The 27,174-nt window shown below is 32.0% G+C and overlaps 3 protein-coding genes and 1 long non-coding RNA gene across 4 annotated transcripts; 2 read left to right on the forward strand and 2 right to left on the reverse strand.

Moving 5' to 3' along the window:
* Nucleotides 1–2,609: 2,609 nt before the first annotated feature.
* LOC130951804 (uncharacterized) lies at nucleotides 2,610–4,797 on the reverse strand. The gene is made up of 2 exons (XM_057880541.1): nucleotides 4,678–4,797; nucleotides 2,610–3,602 (listed from the first exon to the last, which is right to left on the reverse strand). The coding sequence occupies exons 1-2, from the start codon at nucleotides 4,730–4,732 to the stop codon at nucleotides 3,148–3,150; spliced, it is 510 nt and encodes a 169-aa protein (XP_057736524.1). The 5' UTR covers nucleotides 4,733–4,797; the 3' UTR covers nucleotides 2,610–3,147.
* Nucleotides 4,798–7,243: 2,446 nt separating this feature from the next.
* On the forward strand, nucleotides 7,244–10,282 carry LOC130948366 (putative disease resistance protein RGA4). Its single transcript, XM_057877084.1, has one exon. It carries the CDS (start codon nucleotides 7,244–7,246, stop codon nucleotides 10,280–10,282), a length of 3,039 nt encoding a protein of 1,012 aa, XP_057733067.1.
* A 7,846-nt stretch (nucleotides 10,283–18,128) lies between these two features.
* LOC130951115 (putative disease resistance protein RGA4) lies at nucleotides 18,129–21,507 on the forward strand. The gene has a single exon (XM_057879732.1). It carries the CDS (start codon nucleotides 18,313–18,315, stop codon nucleotides 21,364–21,366), a length of 3,054 nt encoding a protein of 1,017 aa, XP_057735715.1. The 5' UTR covers nucleotides 18,129–18,312; the 3' UTR covers nucleotides 21,367–21,507.
* Nucleotides 21,508–22,149: 642 nt separating this feature from the next.
* Nucleotides 22,150–25,199, reverse strand: LOC130948251 (uncharacterized). Its single transcript, XR_009072989.1, has 4 exons — nucleotides 24,761–25,199; nucleotides 24,611–24,680; nucleotides 24,391–24,496; nucleotides 22,150–22,414 (listed from the first exon to the last, which is right to left on the reverse strand). It is a non-coding gene; the product is annotated as an uncharacterized LOC130948251 (long non-coding RNA).
* Nucleotides 25,200–27,174: the final 1,975 nt, after the last annotated feature.

The following is a 27,174-nucleotide window of genomic DNA, read 5'->3' on the forward strand; positions in this document are numbered from 1 at the left end:
ATCAATGATGATTTGATGGTGTGAGATTGGTGTGAGATTTCATCCAATGGCTCACATTCCTCTGCTGGTTACATGCTGGCCAAAATTCAACAAAACTGCTAGTCCCCTAAACTTTTCCTTTCTATTATCGAAGTTGTTTTTCTATAGTTGCTATCCCTGCGATGATCTCGGATCCTCTTTTATTTTCTGATGACAATTTTTTCCAGTGACATCTCCTCCGACGACCTCTTTGGGCAACATCTCCTCCCGCAGTAATCTTCTTCGATGACGTCTCCTCTAACTTCTTCAACGTTTGGTGGAGTGGAAGAAAGAATCCCGGCAAGCATCTTCTATCATATAAATTCACTTAGACCAAATTATATATATTACATCCCCGCCGTGGCAGAAAAAATTATAATTTTTCTTTCTTTTTTTATTGTACTGTAATGTTTTGTTGAAATTAGAATAAAAAAAAAATGTATGCGAAAAGAAAGATAAAAGTCTGAGTATAATTAAAAAAAATCATGTTTATATTAGATACTTTATTTATATAGAGGTTATTATTTTTTATTTTTAATACTAAAAAATTATATATTATATTTAATATTTTGTTTATGTAATATTTTGTTTATGGATATTGATTTTTTATTATTGTAAAATTTTAATAAAAGAATTATTTGTTTATCGCGATAAAAACGATGGTAAAGACGGTCTTTTTAAATGATAAAAAAATGTCATTTTTATTTAGTAAAAATAGCAGTATGTAATTTATCATTTTAAATAACATAAAATGTCCTTTTAATCCGTTAAAAATGTCATTATCAGAGTAAAAATGATGATTCAAAAATATTGTTTTAACTAACAAAAATTGTTGTTTTAATCCAGTAAAAACAACAGTTTTAAACGCTGTTTTAACCAACCAAAACACCACTATATTAGGGTAAAAATGGTTCATAAATGTTATTTTAACCAATCAAAAAAGTCATTTTATTTGAAAATAATGGTAATTTGAACCGCCGTTTTAATCTATAAAAAAACTGTCGTTTTAACCCAAAAAATTGTGTCGATTTTTTAAAACTTTCATAATAATTAGAATGACACCCAAAATTATGTTGCTTTGTAAACCACCGTTTTTAGTAATAATGACAATTTAAACTACTGTAAATACTGAAAAATCACCATTTTTATCAGATTTTTTTTTTTTTAAAATGGCCTATGGTGTATTGTGTTAAATTTAATTTGTTGATCAATGTTCAATTATTCATGATGAATTTCATATTTTAATAACATGTTTTTTTCTGTTTTTTACCTAAATAAGTATTATTTCAGATTTTATTATTATTTTTTTAAGCTTGGACCTTTTGAATGAATATTACAAATAGCAACGGAATTTATTCTCATAAATTATAATTATTGTTAGAATATATTTTAAATAATTATAATAAATACTAATTGATACTAATATATTCTAACAGTTATAATATACTACTAAATAAATATATCATATACGTACATACGTGTAAACATATCATGTATATATGTATATACTTGTTTTATGATATTTTATGTGAATATAATTTAATCGATTTGAGTTGGTCGAGTAATCAGCTCATTCGTCCGCTTAAATAAATATTGGGGTTCAAATTCTACTTTGTGTATGCAGCAACTCATTGACTAATGATAAATTTTTAAAATGAAGCTAAGATCTGCAATAAATTAGTCATTGACCAATTAAAAAAATACTGTAGACAAAAGAAAAAACTATATCCATTTAGATTTCTTTTATGAAAATTGTTGGGAGCATGATCGCCTATATATTATTTAGATTATCTTTTTTGAAGACAAAAATATTTTTAGATTTTTTTTTTTTTTGTTTTCTACGGTATCTCCCAGTCCGGCAGGCTAAGGACTAATCCGCCGCGGTACTGAGCTCCATTTAAGGGTTTGCCGCTGGCCAATGAGTCACTGCATGCACAAGGCGGGATACTTTTAGATTTTTATTCAAACATAAGTTATTTTTTCTAATGAAAAGAATTATGTAACTAAAATAAGGAAGTTCGGGTGAGTCATGTGCCAGAATCAATACAAGTTGCTGATGTTTTAACTAAAGCTTTAACTACTAAGAGTTTTTTGGAGTTTCGAAGCAAACTGAATATAGCTAATGTAAAGATGCTTCTCAGCAAGGATGAAGATAGATTCAACAGGAAAGAAATTGAGAAGAAGTTAGAAGAACCAAAGAGTAGAGAGCATAAAAGTGTGTCTAAAGAGCCAACAAATAAATAAAGAAAGAAAGTCAGAAAGCAGAGATTATGATAGAGGTTATGAGAAGATAGAGCTAGTTGAATTAGTTAACACTCAATAGTTAATATATGGTAGAATATTTTGCTAATTATTCATCTTTAATTTTTTTTCTAATGAACTTTTTATTATGCCAAATTAAATTTAGTATTTATGATGAATATATAATATTTGTTTAGATATCACGCAAGAATTATAAAACTATAATACTATGAATACATGTATAGTTTATTTATTTTTAATATATATCTTGTATTTCAATATGTATAAATAATTGATATTATATACACATATATATATTGGACTAACTTAATTTATTGGGATAATAATTCATTCCAATATTTATATTAGATAGAGATATTTTCATTACAATTGAGGAGATTTTGGGAAGGAATCAAGTGAGAGAACATAAGATGAGAAGACACCACATCCAACTCAAAACTTTAAAGTGTTAAGTTAATGAGTCTCTCATCTTATAAATTCCTCACTCTTCCTTGTTTTTTTTGATGTGGGATTAACTTCAACACTCCTCACACTTGCAACACTAACAATGCTAGCATCACAATTAACTTTAAATTTTGAAATATAATTATTAAAAGGTGACTACTATAAAAAAAAATTTCTGGACCATTGAATCTCAAAACTTCTCATCCTCATCCTCATCACCCTTCTTTATTTATTAATAACTTTAAGTGTGCTTGAATTTCGGAAAATAATTGTATAATTAATAGTCTCATACTTCTGCACTTCATAATAAGTAGTCTTAGGCATTATTACTGAATTCCAACATATAATAATATATTGAGAATTTAAATTTTATTTATATAATTTTTATTTCTTTTCTAAAAAAGTGTGTTAGCCAAATCCTTATTAATTATCACTAGGTTTTTGATGTTCTCCTTCACCTTCAGTAGGTTTTTGATGTTCTCCTTCACTAGGTTGTTTATGTTCTCCTTCAGTAGGTTTTTGATGTTCTCCTTCTTTAGGTTGTTTATGTTCTCCTTCAATAGGTTGTTTATGTTCTCCTTCAATAGGTTTTTGTTTTTCAATCTCCCTCGGTTTATGAAGGGGAGGTTTTTTCTTCATTTTATCCTTAAATCTTTGAAAGAAAGGTTTTTTTGGAGGACATTTATACAAGCATTGACAAATCTCTGATCCCCAAAATCGTCTAACGCACTGTCCTGTAATATATTTGCGACCATATTTTTCTCTGCATCTCTCGCTACAACTCAGATATAAACCTTTTTTGCAATCTTCGTCATCATACGAAATATTATCTTTACATACATCGGTATCAGTATTCACTGCGCTTGCCTTCCACACAACTACAAAAAATATATATAATATAATCTTTAACCAAGCTAATTAATTATTGAAAGATTACATATTATTTTGAATTTATCTAATAAAAAAAGTTATATTCTAGTGTGTAGTACACTATAGATTATAGAACGTAAAAATGAAAATATAATGTTTAATTTGGGTCTGTTGGAAACTCCAAAATTGGAATTAAATGAATTGAAGAAATCAAATATCAAGGTTAGAATTAAACCTGTAATTTAAAATTAAAATATCTTTCTCTTGTGGTGTGTGTTACATTGAGTAAAGTAAATGGTCAAATTAATTTTAAATTAAAAGATCATCTGCTTTTTAAATTAGTTTTCGAATTCGTCTTTTAAATATTTTAACTTAGTCATGTTAGTTTTTTTATCACTTTTATTTCTAACGATATCAAAATTTGCTAATGTGACATATTAATTCTGAAAATAATATAAAATATATAATCTTCAATTCTTTCATTTTTTTCTTTTAAACGGCAAAGCATTTCTTTTAATTGGGTTTAACTAACATGTAATTTTAAAATATATATATTAGAATTATTATTAATAAAAATTAAAACTTTTTCATATATATAATAAATATGTTGAGAACTTAAATTTTATTTATATAAATTTTATTTTTTTAATTTATAATTTTAACGTATACTCTCTAAAAAATATGTTGCCTACATCCTTATTAATTTCATTTTTATTTCTATTCTTAAGATTTTGACAAAGAGAAGATAGAATAATGATTATTTGAAAAAGTGACACGCCTTTAGTTTAGATTTTTTTTTATAATTTTTCAGTATTTTCTTCTAACTTTTTTTTTACCAAAAATAAAAAGATTTAAACTCGCAGCTTCTTAAGTGAGTATGAAAAGACTATGCCATTTGAATTATAACTCATTGGTATTACTTTCTTCTGCTTACTACTATATTTATTTATTTGAAAATAGAAAGAAAAAAAAATATCCTTTTTAAATTTCTAGCATTTCAAATACATACACTCAAAAGAGATAAAAAAAGGGGAAAGGGGGGGGGGGGTGTTTAAATAATTGAGAAATGGAGAAATAATGAACCTGAAACCAGAAGCACGAGTAAGAAAATAATGTTTCCCAAATAAAAGTTGGCCATGTTTCTAACAAGTTTGCGTCAGTTTCTTATTCTTGTTATCTTTCGTGCTTGCAAATACAATAAGTGAAAGGGCTACTGTATATATATAAGTGGAGAGTCATTTATTTTATGTCTAAATTAAAAGAATTTGAAAATAGTGAAAACTCCAATATTATTAATTTAGTGCTAAGAAATATTCGATGAAAACAGTGTAAAAAATTTTCAATGTCTCACTTTATTAAATAGTCAGTCATTTATTAAGAATGAAAGAATTATAAAACTTGGCATTTATGAAAGGTTATGAAAGTATGTATCAATTAGTATCTATGAAAGGGTAATTAACGAAGCTATGCAATTTGTTATGTTCAACAACCACAACCTAATAGTTATGAAAGGTTATAACAATGAATTTGTCCCGCTTGGTATTTATAAAAGGTTAGTATTAAATAGTAAAATTCTGATGATTAGTCTTTTTAATATTTATTAGTCTGCACAGTAAAAAAAAAAGAAGGATTTTGCTAATATACTATTTAAGAGCACTTTTTAAAAATAGTAAAATGAGAGTTTTTATTTAAAAAGTAAGATTTTAAAATTTTCAATAATATTAAATACATATTATGCTTTAACCTTTTCATATCTTTTAAACAACTCTTTTAAAAATGTCCTTTTCATATCTCATGCATTTATATGTCTATGATTTATCATTCATTGCAAACTTAGTTTCTTGAACTAAATTTTTGTCATTTATTTTTCTTACCGTACAAAAAGTTTACGTACAAGAATAAATGGTAGAAATTAAAAGATGATCTACTAACTTTTGTTAGACTTTTCCTTTCTTTTAACACTGGCTGCACTGCACTTTGCATTACAATTTACAAATAATTCCTTTCCTACAGCCATCTTCACTGGTCAAAGCAAAACCAATCTCTAATCTTTGTCTTTCTTTCTTCGAATTTTATGCACAAAATCTTCCAAGTTTTATGCCGTTGAGGTATTTAGGACTTTGTGATCTAAATATAAAGACCATTCCTGATTCTATTCCTGATATACACATATTCCCCATGTATATTTGTGTCCTTAGTTTATACACTGCTTACTGATTTCTTTTTCTTTTTTTATGTTGTGTATTTACATAATAGTCAAGTTATTTCTCAATATTAGTAGAAGGGCATAATGGAGAAAATAAATGTATCCAAAGATGAGTTCTTTTTTTTTTTTTTGTCTCAACTCCTTTATTAGTAATATAAAAGTAGAGATGATCTAATCTCTACCAAAATGTTTACAAATGATTATTTATTCATTTTTTATTTGTGTGTTCTAAGTTATACTTTTGTTAGTATTGAACTGTAAGTAGCAATATGATTATCAAAATGAAATATTTTAGCCATTAGCACCCTCTATTTCCATATGATAACATAAAATGAGAATGTATTGTTTTGGCCATGCAGAAAAAGAAAATGATGGAATAATAGATTTGTCCCTTTTAGTAGTCCTTTTTGTGAAATTATCACTTACCAGCATTTTTGTTGGTAGTGCTAAAAATTTGTGTCCTTGATTGATCTTATGTTAATTGGTTTTCTAAGGAAAACTTCTAAAACAATGATTTTTTAAATTTCAAAATTTTTATTATACGTTGCTAATTGTCCATATTATTCTTGATGCTTCCCGGTTCAATTCACAGTTAGAGCTCATCAGAGTAAACTAGGTCTCCAAAAATGTTCAAGTTTTATACGAAGAAAACTTTGGTGTATACCTGGGAATATAGTTTATCTAATTAAAATACAAACATGCAGTTAGGGATGAGAAATCTTCTATAAAATTTCAGACAATGCCAAAAAAACATGACAGACATAAAATGATACCTATAACTATACTCGATAACTGCATATAGGTTGAAGTGTTTAGTAAAGTTGGTGCATACATGAAAATATATTTATAATCTCCTTACACAGAAATGGATGTCACTCCTGAAAATTCGTGTTCTCTTTTCCCAACAAATTGTTCAGACAATAAAGAAGAACATCCAAATTGGAATAAATGATTAAACTTTCCAATTTTTTTTTTCTAAAATTTAATTCTAATTCAGCATTAAGAAAAGCTCGTGAAGATTACTTAATTGCAATTCTCTAGTGTTCAATAATTGAAGTGTTCTTATCCCTGTTAGGATGCGTGGGACCTCCAAACGTTATCAATATACTGTGGAAATTATTGATTTGAGACACAATAATTTCAGTAAATTAAAGTAACCCAAAAAGACAAGCACAAACATAATCGTTTCTTTCTTTTGACTGGACACCAGGACAATTATTGAAAGCAAGTATTGTGGAATAATGAATTATCTCATTGAATAAATGGTAGAAAACATGGTCCACTAATTTTTCTTGGAGTTTTTTTTTCAACACGGACACCATTTTACATTACAAGTCATTTCCTATTCACAATTCATTTGTTTCCTACAGCCATCTGCACTCATCAAAGCAAAACCAATCTCTGATTTTTGCCTCCCTTTCTTCGTTTGTTGCATTTCTGAAAATGGCTGAGGCCTTGCTTGGAGTTGTGGTGGAGAAATTGACCCCTTTGATCCTGAGTGAATTTGCAGCCTTCTTTGGAATCAAGAAAAAGGCTGAAGAGCTATCACGCACTTTGGAACTAATCAAAGCTGTTCTTGATGATGCTGAGGAGAAACAATGGTCAAATCGTCCTCTGAAGGTGTGGCTGCAGCAGCTTAAAGATGCAATGTATGTGCTGGAAGGTATCCTTGATCAGTTGCCTACTGAATCCTCTCAACTTGGGTGCTTATCATCTTTGAATCCAAAGAACATGATCCATCAGTGTCAGCTTGGGCACAAATTGAATGAGATAATAGGGAGATTGGATCGAATTGCTCAAGCAAGAAGCAACTTTGATCTGAGAGAAGGTGCGAGGGAAAGGCCAAGTGAAGTAGCTGAATGGCGCCAAACAAGCTCAACTATCGCCGTTCCTCAAGTGTACGGGAGAGATGAAGATAAAAAGCAAGTTGTGGAGTTTCTTCTTAGCCCATTGCGAAGCTCGGAGTTCCTTTCCGTCTATCCCATTGTTGGCTTAGGTGGTATGGGGAAAACAACGCTTGTCCAGCTGGTTTACAACGATCCAGAAGTAGGTAACAATTTTGATTTGAAGATTTGGGTGTGTGTTTCTGAGAATTTCACTATCAAGAGTATTTTGCGTTCCATTTTAGAAGCTATCAAAAAGGATAAGTCTGAGGTAATGGATTTAGAAGTAATGGAGGAAAAAGTGAAAGAATTGCTTCAAACTAAAAAGTATTTACTGGTTGTAGATGATGTATGGAAAAGAAGCCAAGAAATGGAACTGGGATTAACCCAAGACAAATGGGATAAGTTAAGGTCCGTATTGTCTTGTGGATCTAAAGGCTCATCCATTGTAGTATCCACTCGCGATAAGCATGTTGCAACAATTATGGGAACATGCCAACCTCATCATTTGGACCGCCTATCTGATGATGACTGTTGGTCGTTGTTTAAACTCCGTGCATTTGGACCTGACAGAGAAGAGAGTTCAGAACTTGTTGCAATAGGCAAGGAGATCATCAAGAAATGTGGAGGATCGCCTCTTGCAGCATTGGCATTAGGAGGTGCGATGCATTCTAGAAGCACTGAAAAAGAGTGGGTTGAAGTTCAGAGAAGTGATCTTTGGAGTTTACCAGAAGAGAATGATATTATGCCTGTCTTGAGATTAAGCTACTCTTGTTTATCGCCAACTCTAAAGCAGTGTTTTGCTTTTTGTGCCATATTTCCCAAAGATAAAGTAATCATGAAGCAGGATTTGATTCATCTTTGGATGGCTAATGGGTTTATTTCATCACGGCTAAATTTGGAGGTGGAGGAGGTTGGCGACATGGTTTGGAATGAATTGTGCCAAAAATCATTCTTCCAATATGTGAGGAGTGATGATTCTTCTGGTAACATTTATTTCAAGATGCATGATTTAGTCCATGATCTTGCTCAATCAGTTTCAGAGAAAGAGTGTATATACTTGGAGTCGGAGAAACAAAGCCTAGGTGATTTTTCAAGAAACCTCCATCACATTGGTTTTGACTTACATAGAAGTCAATTCAAGAAGAGAGACTTTGAGAAAGTTGAATCCTTGAGAACATTGTATCAATTGAATATAGATCAACCGACTCCAACAAATCATTGTCTTCGGGTTTTGTGTATATCTGGTAGTAAGTTGCCATCTTTTGGGAGTTTAACTTGCTTGAGGTATTTGGAACTTTGTGATTTGGCTAATATAAAGAGCTTGCCTCCTAGTATTTGCAATTTGCGTAAACTGGAAATCCTGAAACTAATAGCTTTGTGGAGACTTCACGATCTACCGAAACAGTTGACTAAGATGCAAAATCTCCGACATCTTATCATTAAAGCATGTAATTCTCTATCTAGTATGTTTCCTGACGCTCACAAATTACGTGATCTGAGAACACTAAGTGAATACATTGTGAAATCAGAGAAAGGGCATAGTTTGACGGAGTTACGTGATTTGAATCTGGGAGGAAGGCTAAACATCGAAGGCCTAGGAAATGTTGGGAGTATATCTGAAGCTGAAGATGCCAACTTGAAGGGTAAACAAGACCTTCGAGAATTGATTTTGTCATGGAGCAATAGTGGTTGGAGGAAGTCGGTAGTGGGAGCAAAAGAAGTACTTGAAGCGCTTCAACCTCACTCCACACTCAAGCAGTTGACGATACACGCCTATCAGGGATTACATTGGCCAACTTGGATGGGAAACAATTCTGCAACCAACAATTTAATTTCTCTTCACTTTTACGATTGTCAAAACTGCCATTTACCTCCAGTAGGCAAACTTCCATGTCTGAAGAAGCTTGTAGTATCAGGCATGGATGATGTGCAGTACATTGATGAAGATGAAAGTTATGATAATGTGGAAGCAACCCCATTATTCCGATCTTTGGAGGAATTGGAGGTCCACGAATTGCCAAACATGGAGCGGTTGTTGAAACGGGAAACAACACACATGTTGCTCTCTCTTTCTTACCTCTACATCAATAACTGCCCTAAACTGCAATTGCCATGCCTTCCAAGTGTTAAAAAACTCGATGTTTGGAAATGTAGCAATGAGCAACTGAAGTCAATTTCTAATCTCAACGGTCTTAATAACCTTTATCTTCATGGAAGTGATCAAGTGTTGTGCTTCCCAGAGGGAATGAGGGACAACATGACCTCTCTTGCAACTCTGCATATACATTCTTTCAGAGAATTGAAGGAACTGCCATCTGACATCACAAAACTCACTGCTTTGTCTCATCTATACATTTCGGATTGTAATAAGCTGGAGTGTTTACCAGAACAGGGTTGGGAAGGCTTATCTTCACTTCGAGAACTGTCAATTCATAACTGTAAGAGTTTGGGATCCTTGCCTGATGGTGTCCGGCACTTAACTTCACTTGAACATTTGAGTATTGGTGTCTGCCGAATGTTGAAAGAGCGGTGTAAGGAAGGAACAGGGGAGGATTGGCACAAGATAGCACATGTTCCCCATGTACGTTTGCTGTAATCATTGTATCTGTTTATTGTATCTTAGTTTATACACAGCTTATTCATTATTTTCTTTTCTTTTCATTTTGTTGTGTGTTTGCATAATCATGGTTTCAGTATCTTGTATTCTATTTTATCTTCATTTCTAGCGCTCTTTCAAATTACATAACCCAAAAAAAAAAATATTGTATTTGCTTTTCAATTTTCAGGAAATGAAACTCACTTCAAGTTCTCTATTGGAATTTGTAACTCATTAGTTTGAATTTTGAAATACCGCAGGATATGAAATTCTTTTGCTTCTCCCTCGTCTTTTTTTTTTCTCGGCATGAAGGATTTTAGTTTTTCACATGGCAGTAGATTTTAAATTTGACGATGGGCTTTTATCCAATTTCAAGTTATATATTCATTGATCTTTTAGCCATTAGCACCCTCTATTTTCCTTAAGCCACAAAAAATGAGTGTCTATTATTTCGGCCATGCAGAAAAAGAAAATAAATTATCAAATTAGAGAAGTTAAAGTTGGCCCTTTTAGTAATTTTTTCGTGAAACTTTCACTTAACCATTATTTCTGTTGGTAGTGTTGAATTTGTGTCCTTGATTGATCTTATGCTACTTTGTTTTTTTATGGAAGACTTCAAAAATAATGATTTTTTTTTAATTTCAAATTTTCTATTATTATCACTCGCTAATTGTCCATATTATTCTGTCCCTTGAAGTTACAACTGAGTCATCCTTTTTTCTTCATGCAAAATGATATTGTGGTTTATTACTAATACAACAGAATCACTTTTTTTTTTAAATCTGGAATTTCAAGAAGTTGGGATGTTCTGGTTATTTTTTCTTGTCCTAACAAAAAAAGTTCAATTCATCGGTAGCTCGGTAATAGCAGAGATGCGAGGACTTTCATTTAAATAAGATACGTCGTATTCAAATAAAATATACAATAAATTTAGTTCCTACACAAATTTAATATATAAAAAGTTAGACATATTACATGTTAACGCTTGAGAAAGAAAATTTACTTTCTAATTTTTGGTCGAAGGATTAAGGATCAATTGTCTACTCAGTCAACAAATAATAAATGGAAGTGAATTTTAGAAAAACAAATTACCCGAGTGAGAATAATTAAAAAATCTAATATTCTGTTTTTTTTTTAATTGAATATAATTAAATGCTTATTTCTTTGAGAAGTAGCTTCTATTGTGTATAGGATTTTTTTTTTCAAAAGTAGAATATAATATTATTAATTGAAAGATTAAGTAACAAATAGAGTTAGTCCAATTTTGGACAGCACAATAAAAAATCAAAAGAGGACATTTCCACCTTACTTATTTTAAAACAATAGAGACTAAGAATTCAATAGTTACTTCATCAATGTAATATTTTTGCAGCAATTTTTTTTTCTATTTTATCTGCTATGGAGAAAACTTCAAAAGGAGAGAAGCTCTTATCTTCGAAGATCTTCGTCTTACGCACTTTCTAGATTTGCCAGAAGGTGAAGACTGCATTTACTATTTTTTTGTTTTTTCACTCTTCTCTTATCATCCTTCCACTCACATGCACCCACCATTTCCAAAATATGTTGTCATATTCGGTCATTTCTGATGGTTGGATCCTTACCAAACACCATACCTATCATGATTGAGAGCAAAAGGCCAAGCAGTGAGTCATCGATTCAGAAGAATTTGGACATTTAAGACATTGTGACGTAACTGTTGAGAATCGAGGTTCAAATTTCACCATATTAAAAGACCATTGTGAAGAGCACGCCAGAAAAAACTTTTAAACCAACTGGCTTTACATATATCTTTTAAACAACTCTTTTAAAAATGTCCTTTTTATATCTCATGCATTTTTATATCTATGATTTATCATTCATTGCAAACTTAATTTATTAAACTAAAATTTTGTGATTTATTTTTCTTACCATACAAAAAGTTTATACGTGTGCATCATGATATAGAATAAAGAAACAAAATATCAACTAAATTCTAAAATTACTTTGTCCGTGAAATGAGTTTATAACTTTAGTAAACATTTTCTTCACTCGTGTATTTTTGGTTTTAAGGTTGCTTGTTCTTTCATATCCCATGCATGTTTTGACGATGTTTCTGATAATTAATTTAGAGAATGAATAATTTTTTGGAGATCAATTTGACAATTTACTTTATAACTTTTGTATCACTTAAAGATATTATAATCTTTAAATAGTTTATAAATATACGTAAGATTCGAATGATATATTACATTTATTTTTTTAACATAGTTTAAAGTTCTTAAAATGCACATTTTAATCAATTAATTGTTCTATATATTTATCTATACAATAATTTTGATCCTAAAATTAGTTATGTATAAATTAACTTTATCTAATTTTGCACTTCTTACACGAGCTATATATAGAATAAAATGGAACTAAAATTCAATTCTAATTCAGCATAGAAAGTTCAATTCTTATTGATTTTTAGTTAATAATCCGTGTTAAACAAAAGCTGATGAGGATTATTACTCATTGCAAGTTGCAATTCTAATATTCAATAATAGAAGTGTTCTTGTGGCTATAGAAGGGATCTCCAAAAGAAAAAAAAGGCATCAATAGTGTGGAAATTATTGATTTGAGACAAATTAAAGTATCTCTTTGGATAAAAGTATATGAACAAGAATATGCGGTAGAAATTATTACAAGATGATCCACTAACTTCTGTTGGAGTTTTCTTTCAACACTGACTGCACTTTGCATTACAAATAATTTCTTTCCTACAGCCATCTTCACTGGTCAAAGCAAAACCAATCTCTAATCTTTGTCTTTCTTTCTTCGGGTTTTATGCACAAAATCTTCCAAGTTTTATGCCACTTGAGGTATTTAGGACTTTGTGATCTAGATATAAAGACCATTTTTGATTCTATTCCTGATACAACACATGTTCTTCATGTATATTTGTGTCCTTAGTTTATACACTGCTTACTGATTTCTTTTTCTTTTCTTTATGTTGTGTATTTTGCATAATAGTAGTAAAGTTATTTCTCAATATTAGTGGAAGGGCATAAAGGACAAAATTAACGTAACCAAAGATGGGTTATTCTTTTTTTTTTGGTCTCAACTCCTTTATTAGTAATATAGAAGTAGAGATGATCTAATCTCTACCAAAATGTTTGCAAATGTTTATTTATTCATTTTTACTTGTGTTCTAAGTTATACTTTCGCTAGTATTCACCTGTAAGTAGCAATATAATTATCAAAATGAAATATTTTAGCCATTAGCACCCTCTATTTTCCATATGATAACATAAAATGAGAATGTATTGTTTTGGCCATTCAGAAAAAGAAAATGATCAAATCATAGAAATTGGAATTGACCCTTTTAGTAGTCCTTTTTGTGAAACTTTCAATGCTGGTAGTGCTAAATTTGTGTCCTTGATTGATCTTATGCTAATCAGTTTCCTAAAGAAGACTTCTAAAACAATGATTTTTTTAATTTCAAATTTTCTATTTTAAGTCGCTAGTTGTCTATATTATTCTTGATGCTTAATACTTAATAGTTCAATTCACAGTTAGAGCTCATCAGAGTAAACAAAGCCTCGAAAAATATTCAAGTTCTATACGAAGGAAAATATAGAAGTACAGAACTCTGAAAAGGCTTTGGTGTATACCTGGGAATATAGTTTTAAGACATCTTGTTATAATAAAGGTTATTATTCCTTGTTTAAGTGAATATTTATCATCAATTTCAAACTTTTGTTTCACCCTAATATGTGAATAATTTTCATATGCTTGTTTCTTAGTGCCTTTTATTATAATGCAATTTGCATCAACTAGATGTGTGCATCAATTTTTTAATGTAATTTCTACTATTGCGGGTCAAAGAGTTGACAATAACATAAGAATGTTGATTATGGTTACTGTCTTACAGATATATAACCTACGAAGAAGAACATACTGTATTTGTTTTCTAAAATTTAATTCTAATTCAGCATTAAAAAAAGTTCAATTCTTATTGATTTTTAGTTGATCCTTATCAAACAAAAGCTCACGAGGGTTACTTAATTGTCTAAAATTATTGATTTGAGACACAATAATTTGAGTAACTAATTAAAGTAACACGACAAGACAAGCAGAGACAATAATTTCTTTCTCTTGACTGTGCACCAGGACAATAATTAAGAGCAAGCTAAGTATTATGGAATGAAGAATCTCATTGAATAAAAGCATATGAATAAATGGTAGAAAGGATGGTCCACTAATTTTTCTTAAAAGAGTTTTCTTTCAATACTGATTGCATTTTATTTGCATGACGAACCAATTATTTTAGAATTTACACATTTTATTTTTTAACATTAACAGCTATAGACAGGAACTCCGAAAGAAAAAGATATCAATATACTGTAAGAAATGATTGATTTGAGACAAATTAAAGTAACAACACAAGGACAATAATTTCTCTCCTCTGAGCACCAGGACAATGATTGCAGGCTCCGGAATCAATGGTAAAAATTAAAGGATGGTTTCACTGACTTTACTTGGATTTTACTTCCAACACCAACAGCATTTTGCTATTCACAATTCAGCCATCTGCACTCATCAAAGCAAAACCAATCTCTCATCTTTGTCTTCCTTTCTTCATTTGTTTCCCAGAAGGAATAATGAACAACATGACCTCCCTTGCAACTCTGAAGATAGATTCTTGCAGTGAATTAAAGGAACTGCCATCTGACATCACAAAACTCACTGCTTTGTCTGATCTAATTATCCGGGACTGTGAAAAGTTGGAGTGTTTACCAGTAGGGTTTGGAAGGCTTATCTTCACTTCGCCATTTGTCAATTATTGCCTGTCATAGTTTGGCACTTCAATCTTTGAGGATTGCTAGCTGCCCAGTGTTGGAAAAGCTGTGTGAGGAAGGAACAGGAGAGGATTGGCACAAAATAGCACATGTTCCCCATGTATATTTGAAGTAGTCATTGTATCTATTTATTGTATTCTTACTTTATACACTGCTTATTCATTACTTTCTTTTCTTTTTTTTTTTCATTTTGTTGTGTGTTTGCATAATGTTTCAATATCTTGTTCTATTTTATCTTCATTTCTACTGCTCTTTTAAATTTTCATATGCCAGTAGATTTTAAATTTCACGATGGCCTTTTATCCGAGAGGAGTGTTATGGGACAGCAACTTTTGTGATTTGTAGCTATCAATAGTGATTTTAATGGTATGAGATTGGTGCGAGACTTTTCCATTATCCAATTTCAACTTATATATTCATTTATCTTTTAGACATTAGCACCCTCTATTTTCCTTACGGCACAAAAAATGAGTATCTATTATTTTGGCCAACATAAATTATCAAATCATAGAAATTGAAATTGGCCCTTTTAGTAGTTCTTTTCGTCAAACTTTCCCTTCTATTATTGCTGTTGGTAGTGTTGAATTTGTGTCCTTCATTGATCTTATGCTAATTTGTTTTTCTATTGAAGATTTCAGAAATAATTATTTGGAATTACAAGTGTAGCTTCGGAAATTCGAGGATTATCATCAATTTATTAAATCTAAATCACCGCAATGCAATATATAAATGTTCTCTTTAATTTCATCATTTCTTTTATTTTTTATTCTGAGTCCACAGTTGAACTGTCCCTTTTTCTTTTAGCAAATTGACATTATGATTTATCAACAATATAAGAGAATCACTTCTTTTAAATTTGGAATTTCAACAAGCTAGGGATATTTTGATTAATTTTTCTTATCCTACCAAAGAAAGAAATTCAACCCATCGGTAGCTCTATGATAGTAGTAGAGATGCAAGGACTACTATTTAGTATTTAATTTAAATACGATACTTCATATTCAAATAAAATATATAATAAATTTATTTCACGCACATATTTTATATATAAAAAATTTAGACATATTCCATGCTAACGCATCATTAAGAATATTTACTTTTTAATTTTTGGTTGAAGGATTAAGGATCAATTGTGCACTCAGTTAACAAATAATTGTAAAGAATATGAGAATAGCCATGCTCTCTAAAGTTCAAACTTTATTCTTTCAATTTTATTTCTTATTGTCATTCTTCAATTTAGGGTGTGTTAGTGAAGAGATCAGAGTTAAAAACAAATTTAATTGAATAGAAGTGCTTATTATAATTTAAATATATAATATTTCTACTTTAATGAATCACGAAAAAAGTGAGATACAACTTCAAAAGTTTAAAAAGTTACATCTGATGAGTTTGACCTTAATTTATTGGAACGAGACCCTAAAAAACGGCTTTAAATTTGGCAATATCACCCGAGTCAAGAGATGAGATTAGACGAACTTATCTTAAATGGGGTCTATATAAAAAACATTTTGATAATATCTTCTATCTGCTTCCAAAATTTTGTTTAGAGCTCTGCCATTAGGTTATATTATACAAAATGAAAATGATTACATATTCCAATAAGGAAAAAAAAGTTAAGATACTAATAAAGTAACGATGAACCTAAAACCAAAAGAAGAAGAAACAAATTTTTTGCTACAGTTAATTTAGCCATTTTTCTATTATAAGTGCAGTGTGAGCAACTCCAAGGAAATGAAGGGGATATATATAATTGGAAATTCGTTTTAATAAATTAAAATTTTTGAAAGTTTGTGCTTGATGTTAAACAAAATTTAGATATTAAAACAAAATTAAATTATTTAGTTCAAAACGATATTTCTATTATTTAATATTTGATACTTATTAACTAGATTGGTGGTATATTAATAAAATTATTATAATTTCAAAATAATTAACTTTTTCTTAACTTATAAGAAATATTTTTCAGTTTAAAAATATTATTAGCTTATTTTCATTTCTTACGGCAATTGTTATTGATTGAAAATGATAATTAAGAAGTTTCAACGCACCACCTAAGTTTAGTTTGTTGATCTTTCAGTGGAGGAGTTCATCAAGTGATATAATTTTGAACCTAACACATGATTTGATTATAGTGAAAGACGATATCTCTTTTTTAATCCGTGGTTTCGGTTCAAGTTTTGACTATAAAGTAATCAATATTGTTGCGTGAGTCTTATTTCTTATAGAATCTCTAATACTTGATTGCCTCCAAATACTTGTAGTTTAAAAAAGAAAAAAGAGAGAAAAAAAAAACGAGTAATGTAATCACTGCATATATTTGTTGTGTTGATGGGGTGAAGGATATGAGAAAAAAAGATGCTTATTATTTTATGGAGCTTCTCAAGGATGTGATTCTTACTTTGAGCGAAACTATTCTACAATAATCCAGCTTCTTTAGTCTATTCTTTTCCATTTTTATAGATTGATCATCTTTTTGTTGCTAATCAACGTAAATTTTCATATACTTATTTCTTAGGCCTTTTATTATAATGCAATTTGCGTAAACTTACTTCTACTATATGTATTGCGGGTCAAAGAGTTCACAATAACATAAGAATGCTGATTATGGTTACTGTCTTACTGTTACAGATATATAACCTACGAAGAAGAACATACTGTATTTGTTTTCTAAAAATGTAATTCTAATTCAGCATTAAAAAAAGTTCAATTCTTATTGATTTTTAGTTAATCCGTATCAAACAAAAGCTCGTAAGGGTTACTTAATTGCAATTCTCTAGTGTTCAATAATTGAAGTGTTCTTGTGCCTATTTGAGTGCGTGGGACCTCCAAATGTTATCAATATACGGTGAAAATTATTGATTTGAGACATAATGATTTCAGTAAATTATAGTAACCCAAAAAGACAAGCACAGAGACTAATTTCTTTCTTTTGACTTTGCGTCAAGACAATAATTGAGAGCAAATATAGTGGAATGAACAAATGGTACTAGAAAAGATGGTCCACTCATTTTTCTTGGAGTTTTCTTTCAACACTGACTGCATTACTTCTCTTGGAGTTCTCTTTCAACACAACAGCATTTTGCGTTACAAGTCAGTTCCTATTCACAATTTATTTGTTTCCTACGGCCATCTGCACTCATTAAACAAAACCAATCACTAATCTTTGTCTTCCTTTCATTGTTTTTTTCTTCATTTGTGGCATTTTTGAAAATGTCTGAGTTCTTGCTTGGAATTCTGCTGGAGAAGGTGATCCCCTCGGTCAAGGAAAAATTTTCAGCCTTCTCTGGAATCAAGAAAAAGACTGAAGACCTATCAGACACTTTAGGACTGATCAAAGCTGTTCTTGATGATGCTGAGGAGAAACAATGGTCAAACCCCCCTATCAAGTGTTGGCTCCAACAACTTAAAGATGCTGTGTACATACTGGATGACGTCCTTGATCAGTTGCCTATGGAATCTTCTCAAGATGGGTGGTTATCCTCTTTCAAACCGGACAACATCGCGTTTCGCTGTAAGGTTGGACGCAAGCTGAATGCGGTCAAATGGAAATTGGATCGAATTGCTGAAGCTAAGAACAAGTATCTTCTAAAGGAGGGTGTCAGGGAGAGGCCAACTGAAGTGGCTGAATGGCGCCAAACCAGCTCAACTATTGCCAGTCCTCAAGTATTTGGACGAGATGCAGATAAAGAGAAGGTTTTTGAGTTTCTTCTTAGCCCGACACGAAACTCCGAGTTCCTTTCTGTCTATGCCATTGTTGGCTTAGGTGGTCTTGGGAAAACAACACTTGCTCAGTTGGTCTACAATGATGAACAAGTAAGTAGCCATTTTAACTTGAAGATTTGGCTTTGTATTTCTGAGACTTTCAATGTCACAAGTATTTTATGTTCCATTGTACAATCTATCACAAAGGATAAGTGTGAAATTTTGGAGCTATCTGTGATGGAAGAAAAAGTGAAAGGGCTGCTCCAAGGTAAAAAGTTCTTGTTGGTTTTAGATGATGTGTGGATAGAAAACAAACAATTTTTGAAGCTGGGATTAAACGAAGACAAATGGGATCAGTTGAAATCTGTTTTGTGTTGTGGATCCAAAGGTGCCTCTGTTTTGGTGTCCAGTCGTGATAAAGAGGTTGCAACAATCATGGGTGCATACCAAGCTCATGATTTGTCGGGCCTATCTGAAGATGATTGTTGGTCATTGTTCAAACAGCGTGCATTTAGAGCTGACAAAGAGGAGGATGAAGAGCTTGTAAAAATCGGCAAGGAGATAGTGAGCAAGTGTGGGGGATCACCTCTGGCGGCAAAAGCGTTAGGAGGTCTGATGCGCTCTAGAAATACCAAGAAGGAATGGCTTGAGGTTAAGGAAAGTAGCCTATGGAGTTTACCTAATGAGAATCATATTTTGCCTGCATTGAGGTTGAGCTATTTTCACCTAACACCAACATTGAAGCAGTGCTTTGCTTTCTGTGCCATATTCCCCAAAGATACAAGAATCAATAAACAAGAGTTGATTCATCTTTGGATGGCCAACGGGTTTATTTCATCTCGGGAAAATGTAGAGGAGGTTGGCAACAGGAGTTGGGATGAATTGTGCCAAAAGTCATTTTTTCAAGATGTAAAGATTGATGATAATTCAGGTGATGTTTGTTTCAAAATGCATGATCTAGTCCACGATCTTGCTCAGTCAATTGCAGACAAAGAATGTATGTGTTTGGAGAAAGCAAACCTGACTGACTTGCCAAGAAACATACATCATATTGGTTTCGACTGTGATGGAAGATGTGAAAAAACACCATTCAAAAAGGGAGCATGTGAGAAAGTTAAATCTCTGCGGACGTTATATCATTTGAATTGGTGCAATCGGTGGGAGACAACATCTTATCTTCATCCATCAAACAATTCTCTTCGAGTTTTATGCATAATTCCTTCCAAATTTCCGTCACTCGGAAGTTTCACCCAATTGAGATATTTAGGACTTCGTGGTCTGGATATAAAGACTATCCCCGATTCCATTTACAATTTGCGTAAATTGGAAATCTTGAAACTAATCAAGTTTAAAAATCTCTGTTGTCTACCAAAACACTTGACTCGCTTGCTTAATCTCCGACATCTAGTCCTTGAGGGTTGTGATTCACTATCTGAAATGTGTCCAGACATCCACAAACTGTGTGAATTGAGAACACTAAGTGTATACATTGTGAAATCGAAGAAAGGGCATAATTTGTCAGAGTTACATTCTTTGAATCTGGGAGGAGAACTAAGCATCAAAGGCCTAGAAAATGTTAGGAGTAGATCTGAAGCTCAGGATGCCAATTTGAAGGGTAAAGAAGACCTCAAGGTGTTATATTTGCGCTGGAAAAACAGTGGTAAAAAGAAGTCAGTTCCTGTGGAAGATGTACTTGAAGCGCTCCAACCTCACTCAAATCTCAAGCAGTTACAAATATTTGACTACGAGGGATTACGTTTTCCAACTTGGATGGGAAACAATTCAACTCTCAACAATTTAGTTTATTTGGTACTTGACGGATGTCGTAACTGCGGACAACTTCCTCCAATCGGCAAACTTCCATTTCTGAAGAAGCTTGCGATAATGTCCATGAATGAAGTGCGGTACATTGATGAAGATAAAAGTTACGACGGTGTTGAAGCAAAGCCATTCCCATCTTTGGAGGAGTTTCATGTGTTCCGGTTGCCAAACGTGGAGCGGTTGTTGAAATGGGAAACAACAAACATGTTCCCCTCTCTTTCTAACCTGTATATAGTCGGCTGCCCTAATCTGCAATTGCCATGCCTTCCACATGTTAAAAAACTTACTGTTTCGGAATACTGTAGGAATGAGCTACTGCGGTCAATCTCTAATCTCAACGGTCTTAACGAACTTCATCTTGAAAGAGGTGGAGTGCCGTGCTTGCCAGAGGGAATGATGAACAACATGACCTCTCTTGCAACTCTGCAGATATTATCTTTCAGTGAATTGAAGGAACTGCCATCTGACATCACAAAACTAACTGCTTTGTCTGATCTAACCATCTTTGACTGTGATAAGCTGGAGTGTTTACCAGAACAGCATTTCGGAAGCTTATCTTCACTTCGAAAATTGTCAGTTCATAACTGCAAGGGTTTGGGATCCTTGCCTGATGGTGTTCGGCACTTAACTTCACTTGAATTTTTGAGTATTAAAGGCTGCCCAGTGTTGAAAGAGCGGTGTAAGAAGCGAAGAGGGGAGGATTGGCACAAGATAGCACATGTTCCCCGTGTACATTTGTGAAGTAATCAGTGCATCTATTTATTGTATTCTTAGTTTATACACTACTAATTGCCTTTCTCTTTTCTTAGTGTATTTGCATAATCATGGTTTCAATGTGTCAGTAATGTATTTTATCTTCATTTGTAGTGCTCATTCAGATTACAAAACCCCAAAAACAAAAGAGAAAAAAGATCTTGTATCTCTGCTTTTCAATTTTCAGGATATGAAATTCATTACAAGTTCTGTGTCGGCCAGGTGAGCATTCAATAATCATGCATATGCGTCGTTGGAATTTTTAAGTCATTCGTTTAAAATATACAACGAAAGGAACATGTAGAGAATTCTTTTGCTTCTCCCTCTGATTTTTTATTTGGAATGAAGGATTTCAATTTTTCTTACTATGACGGTAGATTTCAAGTCATTCTTAGCATGTACATCCAAAAAAAATAAAAATGAATGACTTGCTTCTCATTGAATCTGACGTTGGTTTATATAGATAGCTGGATGCATAAGTAGTAACTTAACTAATTTTGAAAAATCTAACAAACTTGCTTGAACATCTAAGTGGTTTATTAATTGTACACCTGACATAATTTAGTGAATAAATATCATCCTAATATTAACTTTTGACCCTAATAGTTTGAAATAATATTAGAGAGATAATAATTAAATTTATCTTATTTAACATAATATTTATAATTTTATGTATATAAGTATATAACATTTATAATTACATATTTATTATATTTAAATCAAACAAATTTTCTAATAATAAGTTAATGAAATATAATTCAAATGGCATAATTTCTTTATACTCATCTAGTGGTCACTCTGATAGCTCGGGTATTACGACGACTTTTAAAATATTGAATACTAAAATATGAGCATCTTTAAAACTTAAAACCGAATATTCAAAACTTCTATCCATACGTTACAATACAGATTACAATACTTACAAATAACATATCAAAATTCATATCCCTCTTGCAAAAATTGCTATGTCGAATAAATAGAAAATGAATATAACTCTTCTAAAGCTCTGTCGCTCATATCCTGAAAAGGAAAAAACCTGTAAGGGGGTGAGCACATCGTCTTCGAAAGGGTTCTCACTATAGGGTTACAGAATTGCTATAATAAGATACGAGAATAAAATCGTTTTTAAAGTACAGTGACTAATAATCGCGTTATGCTTCTTTTCAAAACCAAAGATTTAATATTCAAAATCCAAAATCCTTTCTAAAATGGAAAGCTGTTAATTTCTCTGAAATCCAAAAGGCTTTTTAAAAGTTTTTCCTAGACAACATGAATGACCAAATTGTTCCAAGCATAGGTTCATTAAGTCTATGCTGAACCAGTTTAGTTTTTCATACTTTTCTAAACCAAAAACACAAACCAAACACAGCCTTCAGCTCATCTCATAATCAACCACGGCCTTAGACCCAAGCAACACAATCAACAACTAGTTCATCACAATCCAACCAATTTTCAGCCACAAACACAAGTAAAAAGGTTCAAACACAATCAAGAAGTTATATCAAGTAGAGCAATTAGCAATTAAACATAACTATTCACATAGACAAACCAATTACAATATGCACACCCAAACAATGTCATATAAATGCATATGATGCATGTCTGTCCTACTGGCCATGAGCTCACGCGTCGGTTATGTTGCCAGACCCGACTCGGATAAGCGGGATTAAACCACCATCCTTATCCATAGGTTTCACAAGCAAGCGGGACTAAACCACCATCCTTGCCCGGAACACGCAAGCGGGATTAAACCATTGTCCTTACCAATAATTTATCAATATGTGAGCGGGACAAAACCACCATCCTCACTGCAAGCGGGACAAAACCACCATCCCTGCATAACGGTTTACGCACTGAGCAAGCGGGATTACACCACCACATCCTTGCCAGGCCAAAAACCCTCGTCATATTCTCAGTAACACCCACAGTCAATCAGACTCAAAATCTTATTTCAATAATAATCATTCTTGGCTCATTTTCAAATCACAAACGTAGTCAGTTCACATCTTGTCAAGAACCACTTTTCTTAAGTAAATTTTCTTTGAAAAACTTCCCAACAACTTCATAACCAAGCCAAATTCAAAATCTCTCCCAAAAGACTCAAAATCATTCATTTTCAAATCATCCACTCCATCACTTTGAAAACAAGAGTTATTAATTAACAACCTTGGCAAAGACTCAAGACTCTAAGAAAGAATAACCTGACTCATTTTTTAAACTCTTCAGAAACTCTCAGAATCATAGTTACTTAAGTTGAAAATCAATTAAAGTAAAGATTTAAAATCAAAACCAAAGCATGTAAGCTAAGAGTTCCGAACCAATTTCAAAACCAAAATTATTTAAGTCCAAAAATCAATTTCTTTTCATTTAAGTCGGAAACTCTCCCAAAGGCACATAATTGTTTAGTCAAAATTTAAAGAATACTTTAAGAGCAATACGAAATTAATTAATCAAAGTTCAATTTCTTTAAAATTTCGCTAAACTCACCCAAAGGTACTTTTTTAACCAAACTTCAAAACATAGGCCCTTCATATTTAAATCAATCGGAAAATATATACTTTTCTTAAACAGCTTAAACTCGAAATACCAATTTCTTAATAAATCAAGAACCAGTTAATAGAACCTCTCAAATCCTAAATCACGTTTTAAAACAGAATATAAATTTTTGTGAAAATTGGCAGCATCCCCCTTAAAACTTGGACTTTGCCACCCTTTCGGGTCCCAACCAAACCAATCCTCAACCCTTTTCCAATGGGTTCAAGACCAAATCAATTTCCAATAAAATCAAATTCAAACTTTCAAATATTAAAGATTATTTCAAATCAAAATAATCATAAACCTCCGATTAACAAAATCAGTTATTATTTCAATTCAACAAACAACCATATTCATCCAAGACAAATCAGACAATGCACAAGACTTATCCTAATCACCAGAAATACATTTAGCAAGTCATATCTATTTATAACAATTCTAATTTAAAATAAATTAGTTTGTATAAAAAGCTCTTACCTCAATCGCGACTCAATTATGTGACAAAACTCCATTTTTTTTTTGGCCCGCAACGCAGCAGCCGAAATCTCAGCTCCAGACCACTTTCGCAACAACTATAGCAACTCTAATCGCAACATATAATAACCAAAAACTCAATCATATGATAAATAACGCTGCAAAACCTCAGCTAAAATAACAAAACAGCGACAAAAGGACTTTTTAAAATGAAAAGGCTTACCATAAACTAAGAAGGAACCGAACCAAGCAGCAGCAGCTTCAATCGCGACCCGCAATAGCCAGAACTCGACCTTACGTTACCAAAACATCAGGATCTCTAACCAAACATAACAGAATATTAATTTCAAAGGTTTCGGAACGAAATGCTTACCAAGACGACAAGGGTTCTACTGGCGGTCACCAGCAACGGCGGTTATGGTGGCGGTGACGTCAGCAGACAGCCTAACGGTGACAGAAGTCACAACGGTGCGAATCAGAGGCACGAACGGCGGCGATGGTGTCCACGACGATGGCACAGCGGCGGCGCTGGTTCTTCCCAGCTCGTCAAGGTTCAGGCTCGGCCTCTCCTCTCTCGTCTAGGCTCGACAGTGACACGGGCTTCAGGGAACAGCGACACCATGGTGGTTGGGCAGTAACGTGACGACAGCTGGGCGGCGAGTTTGGTGGCGGCTCGGTAGCAGGGCGTAGCCCTCCGTCGCTCTCTCCCTCAACCCCTCTCTCTTTCCTCTGTTTTTTTTTTCTCCATGGAAATGTTTAATGCTGCGGTTGGGTTTGGTCAGAGTAGGGAAACATTAGTGGTGGTTAGGGTTAGGTTAGAAGGGGTTAGGGTTTTGTGTGTTTAATTTTAGAATTAGGGTTTGATTTGGGGTAATTGTAAAATTAGGAATTTTTGGACAATTTGGAATTTGTTAAATTTTAATAAAATTAAGGAATATTGTATTAAAATTGAATTCTAAATTTTTTTGTTTATAAAAATAAAAATATTAAATTCTGAAATATCAATTATTTAAACCAAATCATATAAAATTCTTATTATTTTATATTTGCTAAACTTTATAATTTAAATAAAGAAAATAATTCGATAATTATAAAATCAGATAAAACTTTAAATGGATTCTAAATTCAATTAATCAAAATTCGCTTTAATTTATCTTTTATAAAATAATTTCTGAGATTAAAGTACTTAATGAATAAATAAATCGAAATTAGCTCTTAATAAGATTTTCAAAATTTCTGGGTCTTACACTTATCATCATCTGCATCATCTTTTCTCCTCCACCACCACTAACCCTATCCTCTCTCTCTTCTTCCATTTTCTAAGCTTGTTGCTGCTGCTAGAGTCCGTCAACTCTGCCAACTCTTTCCTCTCTCTACATCTCTCTCTCTCCCCTTCTGTATTTTGCTTCTCTCTCTTCTGCAGCTTCGAATCCTCAACCCAAAAAAGTCTTCTTTTAGAATCAACATACAAGTTAAAATGAGAAGATAAGCACACACACATATAAGAAGGCATAATTGAATGAAGAAAATAATGAAAATAGAAAATTGAAATTATAGGATTGCAGACTTTGCATTGATTGCATTATGAAAAGGGGAAGAAAATAAAAACAGAAAATTCACAGCAGTGAAGGGCGTGAATGAGTTGGGCAACGAATTTAAAACCGTGATGTCTCCTCCGCTGTTTAAAATCACACCGCAATTATAAATTTCTCCCTTCTCAATTTCATAGCATTTACTTCTTATATGGATCTGTCACTATCTTTTTCGTTTTTTCTCTTTAATTTTTCTATTGTTGTTGTTGTTGTTGTTGTTGTATGTAAAAAAGATGATCATGGAACTATAGCGGTGATGGTGGTGATGGTAGTGATGAAGGAAATGAAGTAGTGGTGCCCTTAAACTCAGAGTTTGACTCAGCCGAGGGCGAGACAAGAAAGGAAAGAAGGAGAGGTGGGTGATGATAAGGGTAATTTGAGATTTTTATGTGATTTTTTAGTGTTTGAATAATTTTGTTATGTGAAACTCATATTTTATAGATACAAATAATAATTTTTTTTATGTGTAAATTAGATGTGTCAGTATTTTCAACTTTCATAGATAAAAATGATAATTTACTCAAAAAGTTTCAACGAAATCTTTTACTGGAGGAGTTCACCAAGTAACTAATATAATTTTGAACGTATCGATTCAAGTTTTGACTATAAACTAATCAATATTGTAGCGTCTTTTATTGGAGGAGTTCACCAAGTAACTAATGTAATTTTGAACATAAGGGTTTGATTATAGTAAAAGATATATCTTTTTTAATTTATGATATCGATTCAAGTTTTGACTATAAAGTAATCAATATTGCAGTTAACGAGTTATAATTCAAATGACATAGTTTTTTTATATTTACTTAAAAAATTATGAATTCGAGTCTTTTTATTTTCGGTAAAAAAAAAAATCAATATTGCAGCGTGAGTCTTATAAAATTACAACAAATAAAACACATAATATTACAAAAATTTTAGGAACCAACTTAACCAACATTAATATCATAAAATTTAGATGACATATCATTTTAGAGATTAAAAAAAAAAAGAGACTTGCTACACATACAAATCTTTTTGCCATACAAGTCTATACAACTAAGCCCAAATCTAACAAAAAACAACTCTCAATTCAAAGAGCTAGTAAACACGTGTAAACTTCTTCTTCTTCTTCTTCTTTTGCATTCTTCCATTTTTCTTCGTATTCCTTCTTCTTCTTCTTCTTCTTCTTCTTCTTCGCGTTTTCATCCTCATTGTG

The sequence above is a fragment of the Arachis stenosperma genome, chromosome 9 (genome assembly GCF_014773155.1).
Source record: "Arachis stenosperma cultivar V10309 chromosome 9, arast.V10309.gnm1.PFL2, whole genome shotgun sequence".
NCBI classification, from domain to species: Eukaryota; Viridiplantae; Streptophyta; class Magnoliopsida; order Fabales; family Fabaceae; genus Arachis; species Arachis stenosperma.

What these genes read in the sequence shown, in the direction of transcription:
- LOC130951804 (XM_057880541.1), bottom strand. Translation starts at nt 4,732, where the DNA reads ATGGCCAACTTTTATTTGGGAAACATTATTTTCTTACTCGTGCTTCTG. An exon ending in ACTCGTGCTTCTGGTTTCAG is followed by an intron (nt 3,603 to 4,677) that starts GTTCATTATTTC and finishes TATTTTTTGTAG; the next exon opens with TTGTGTGGAAGGCAAGCGCA.
- LOC130948366 (XM_057877084.1), top strand. Translation starts at nt 7,244, where the DNA reads ATGGCTGAGGCCTTGCTTGGAGTTGTGGTGGAGAAATTGACCCCTTTG.
- LOC130951115 (XM_057879732.1), top strand. Translation starts at nt 18,313, where the DNA reads ATGTCTGAGTTCTTGCTTGGAATTCTGCTGGAGAAGGTGATCCCCTCG.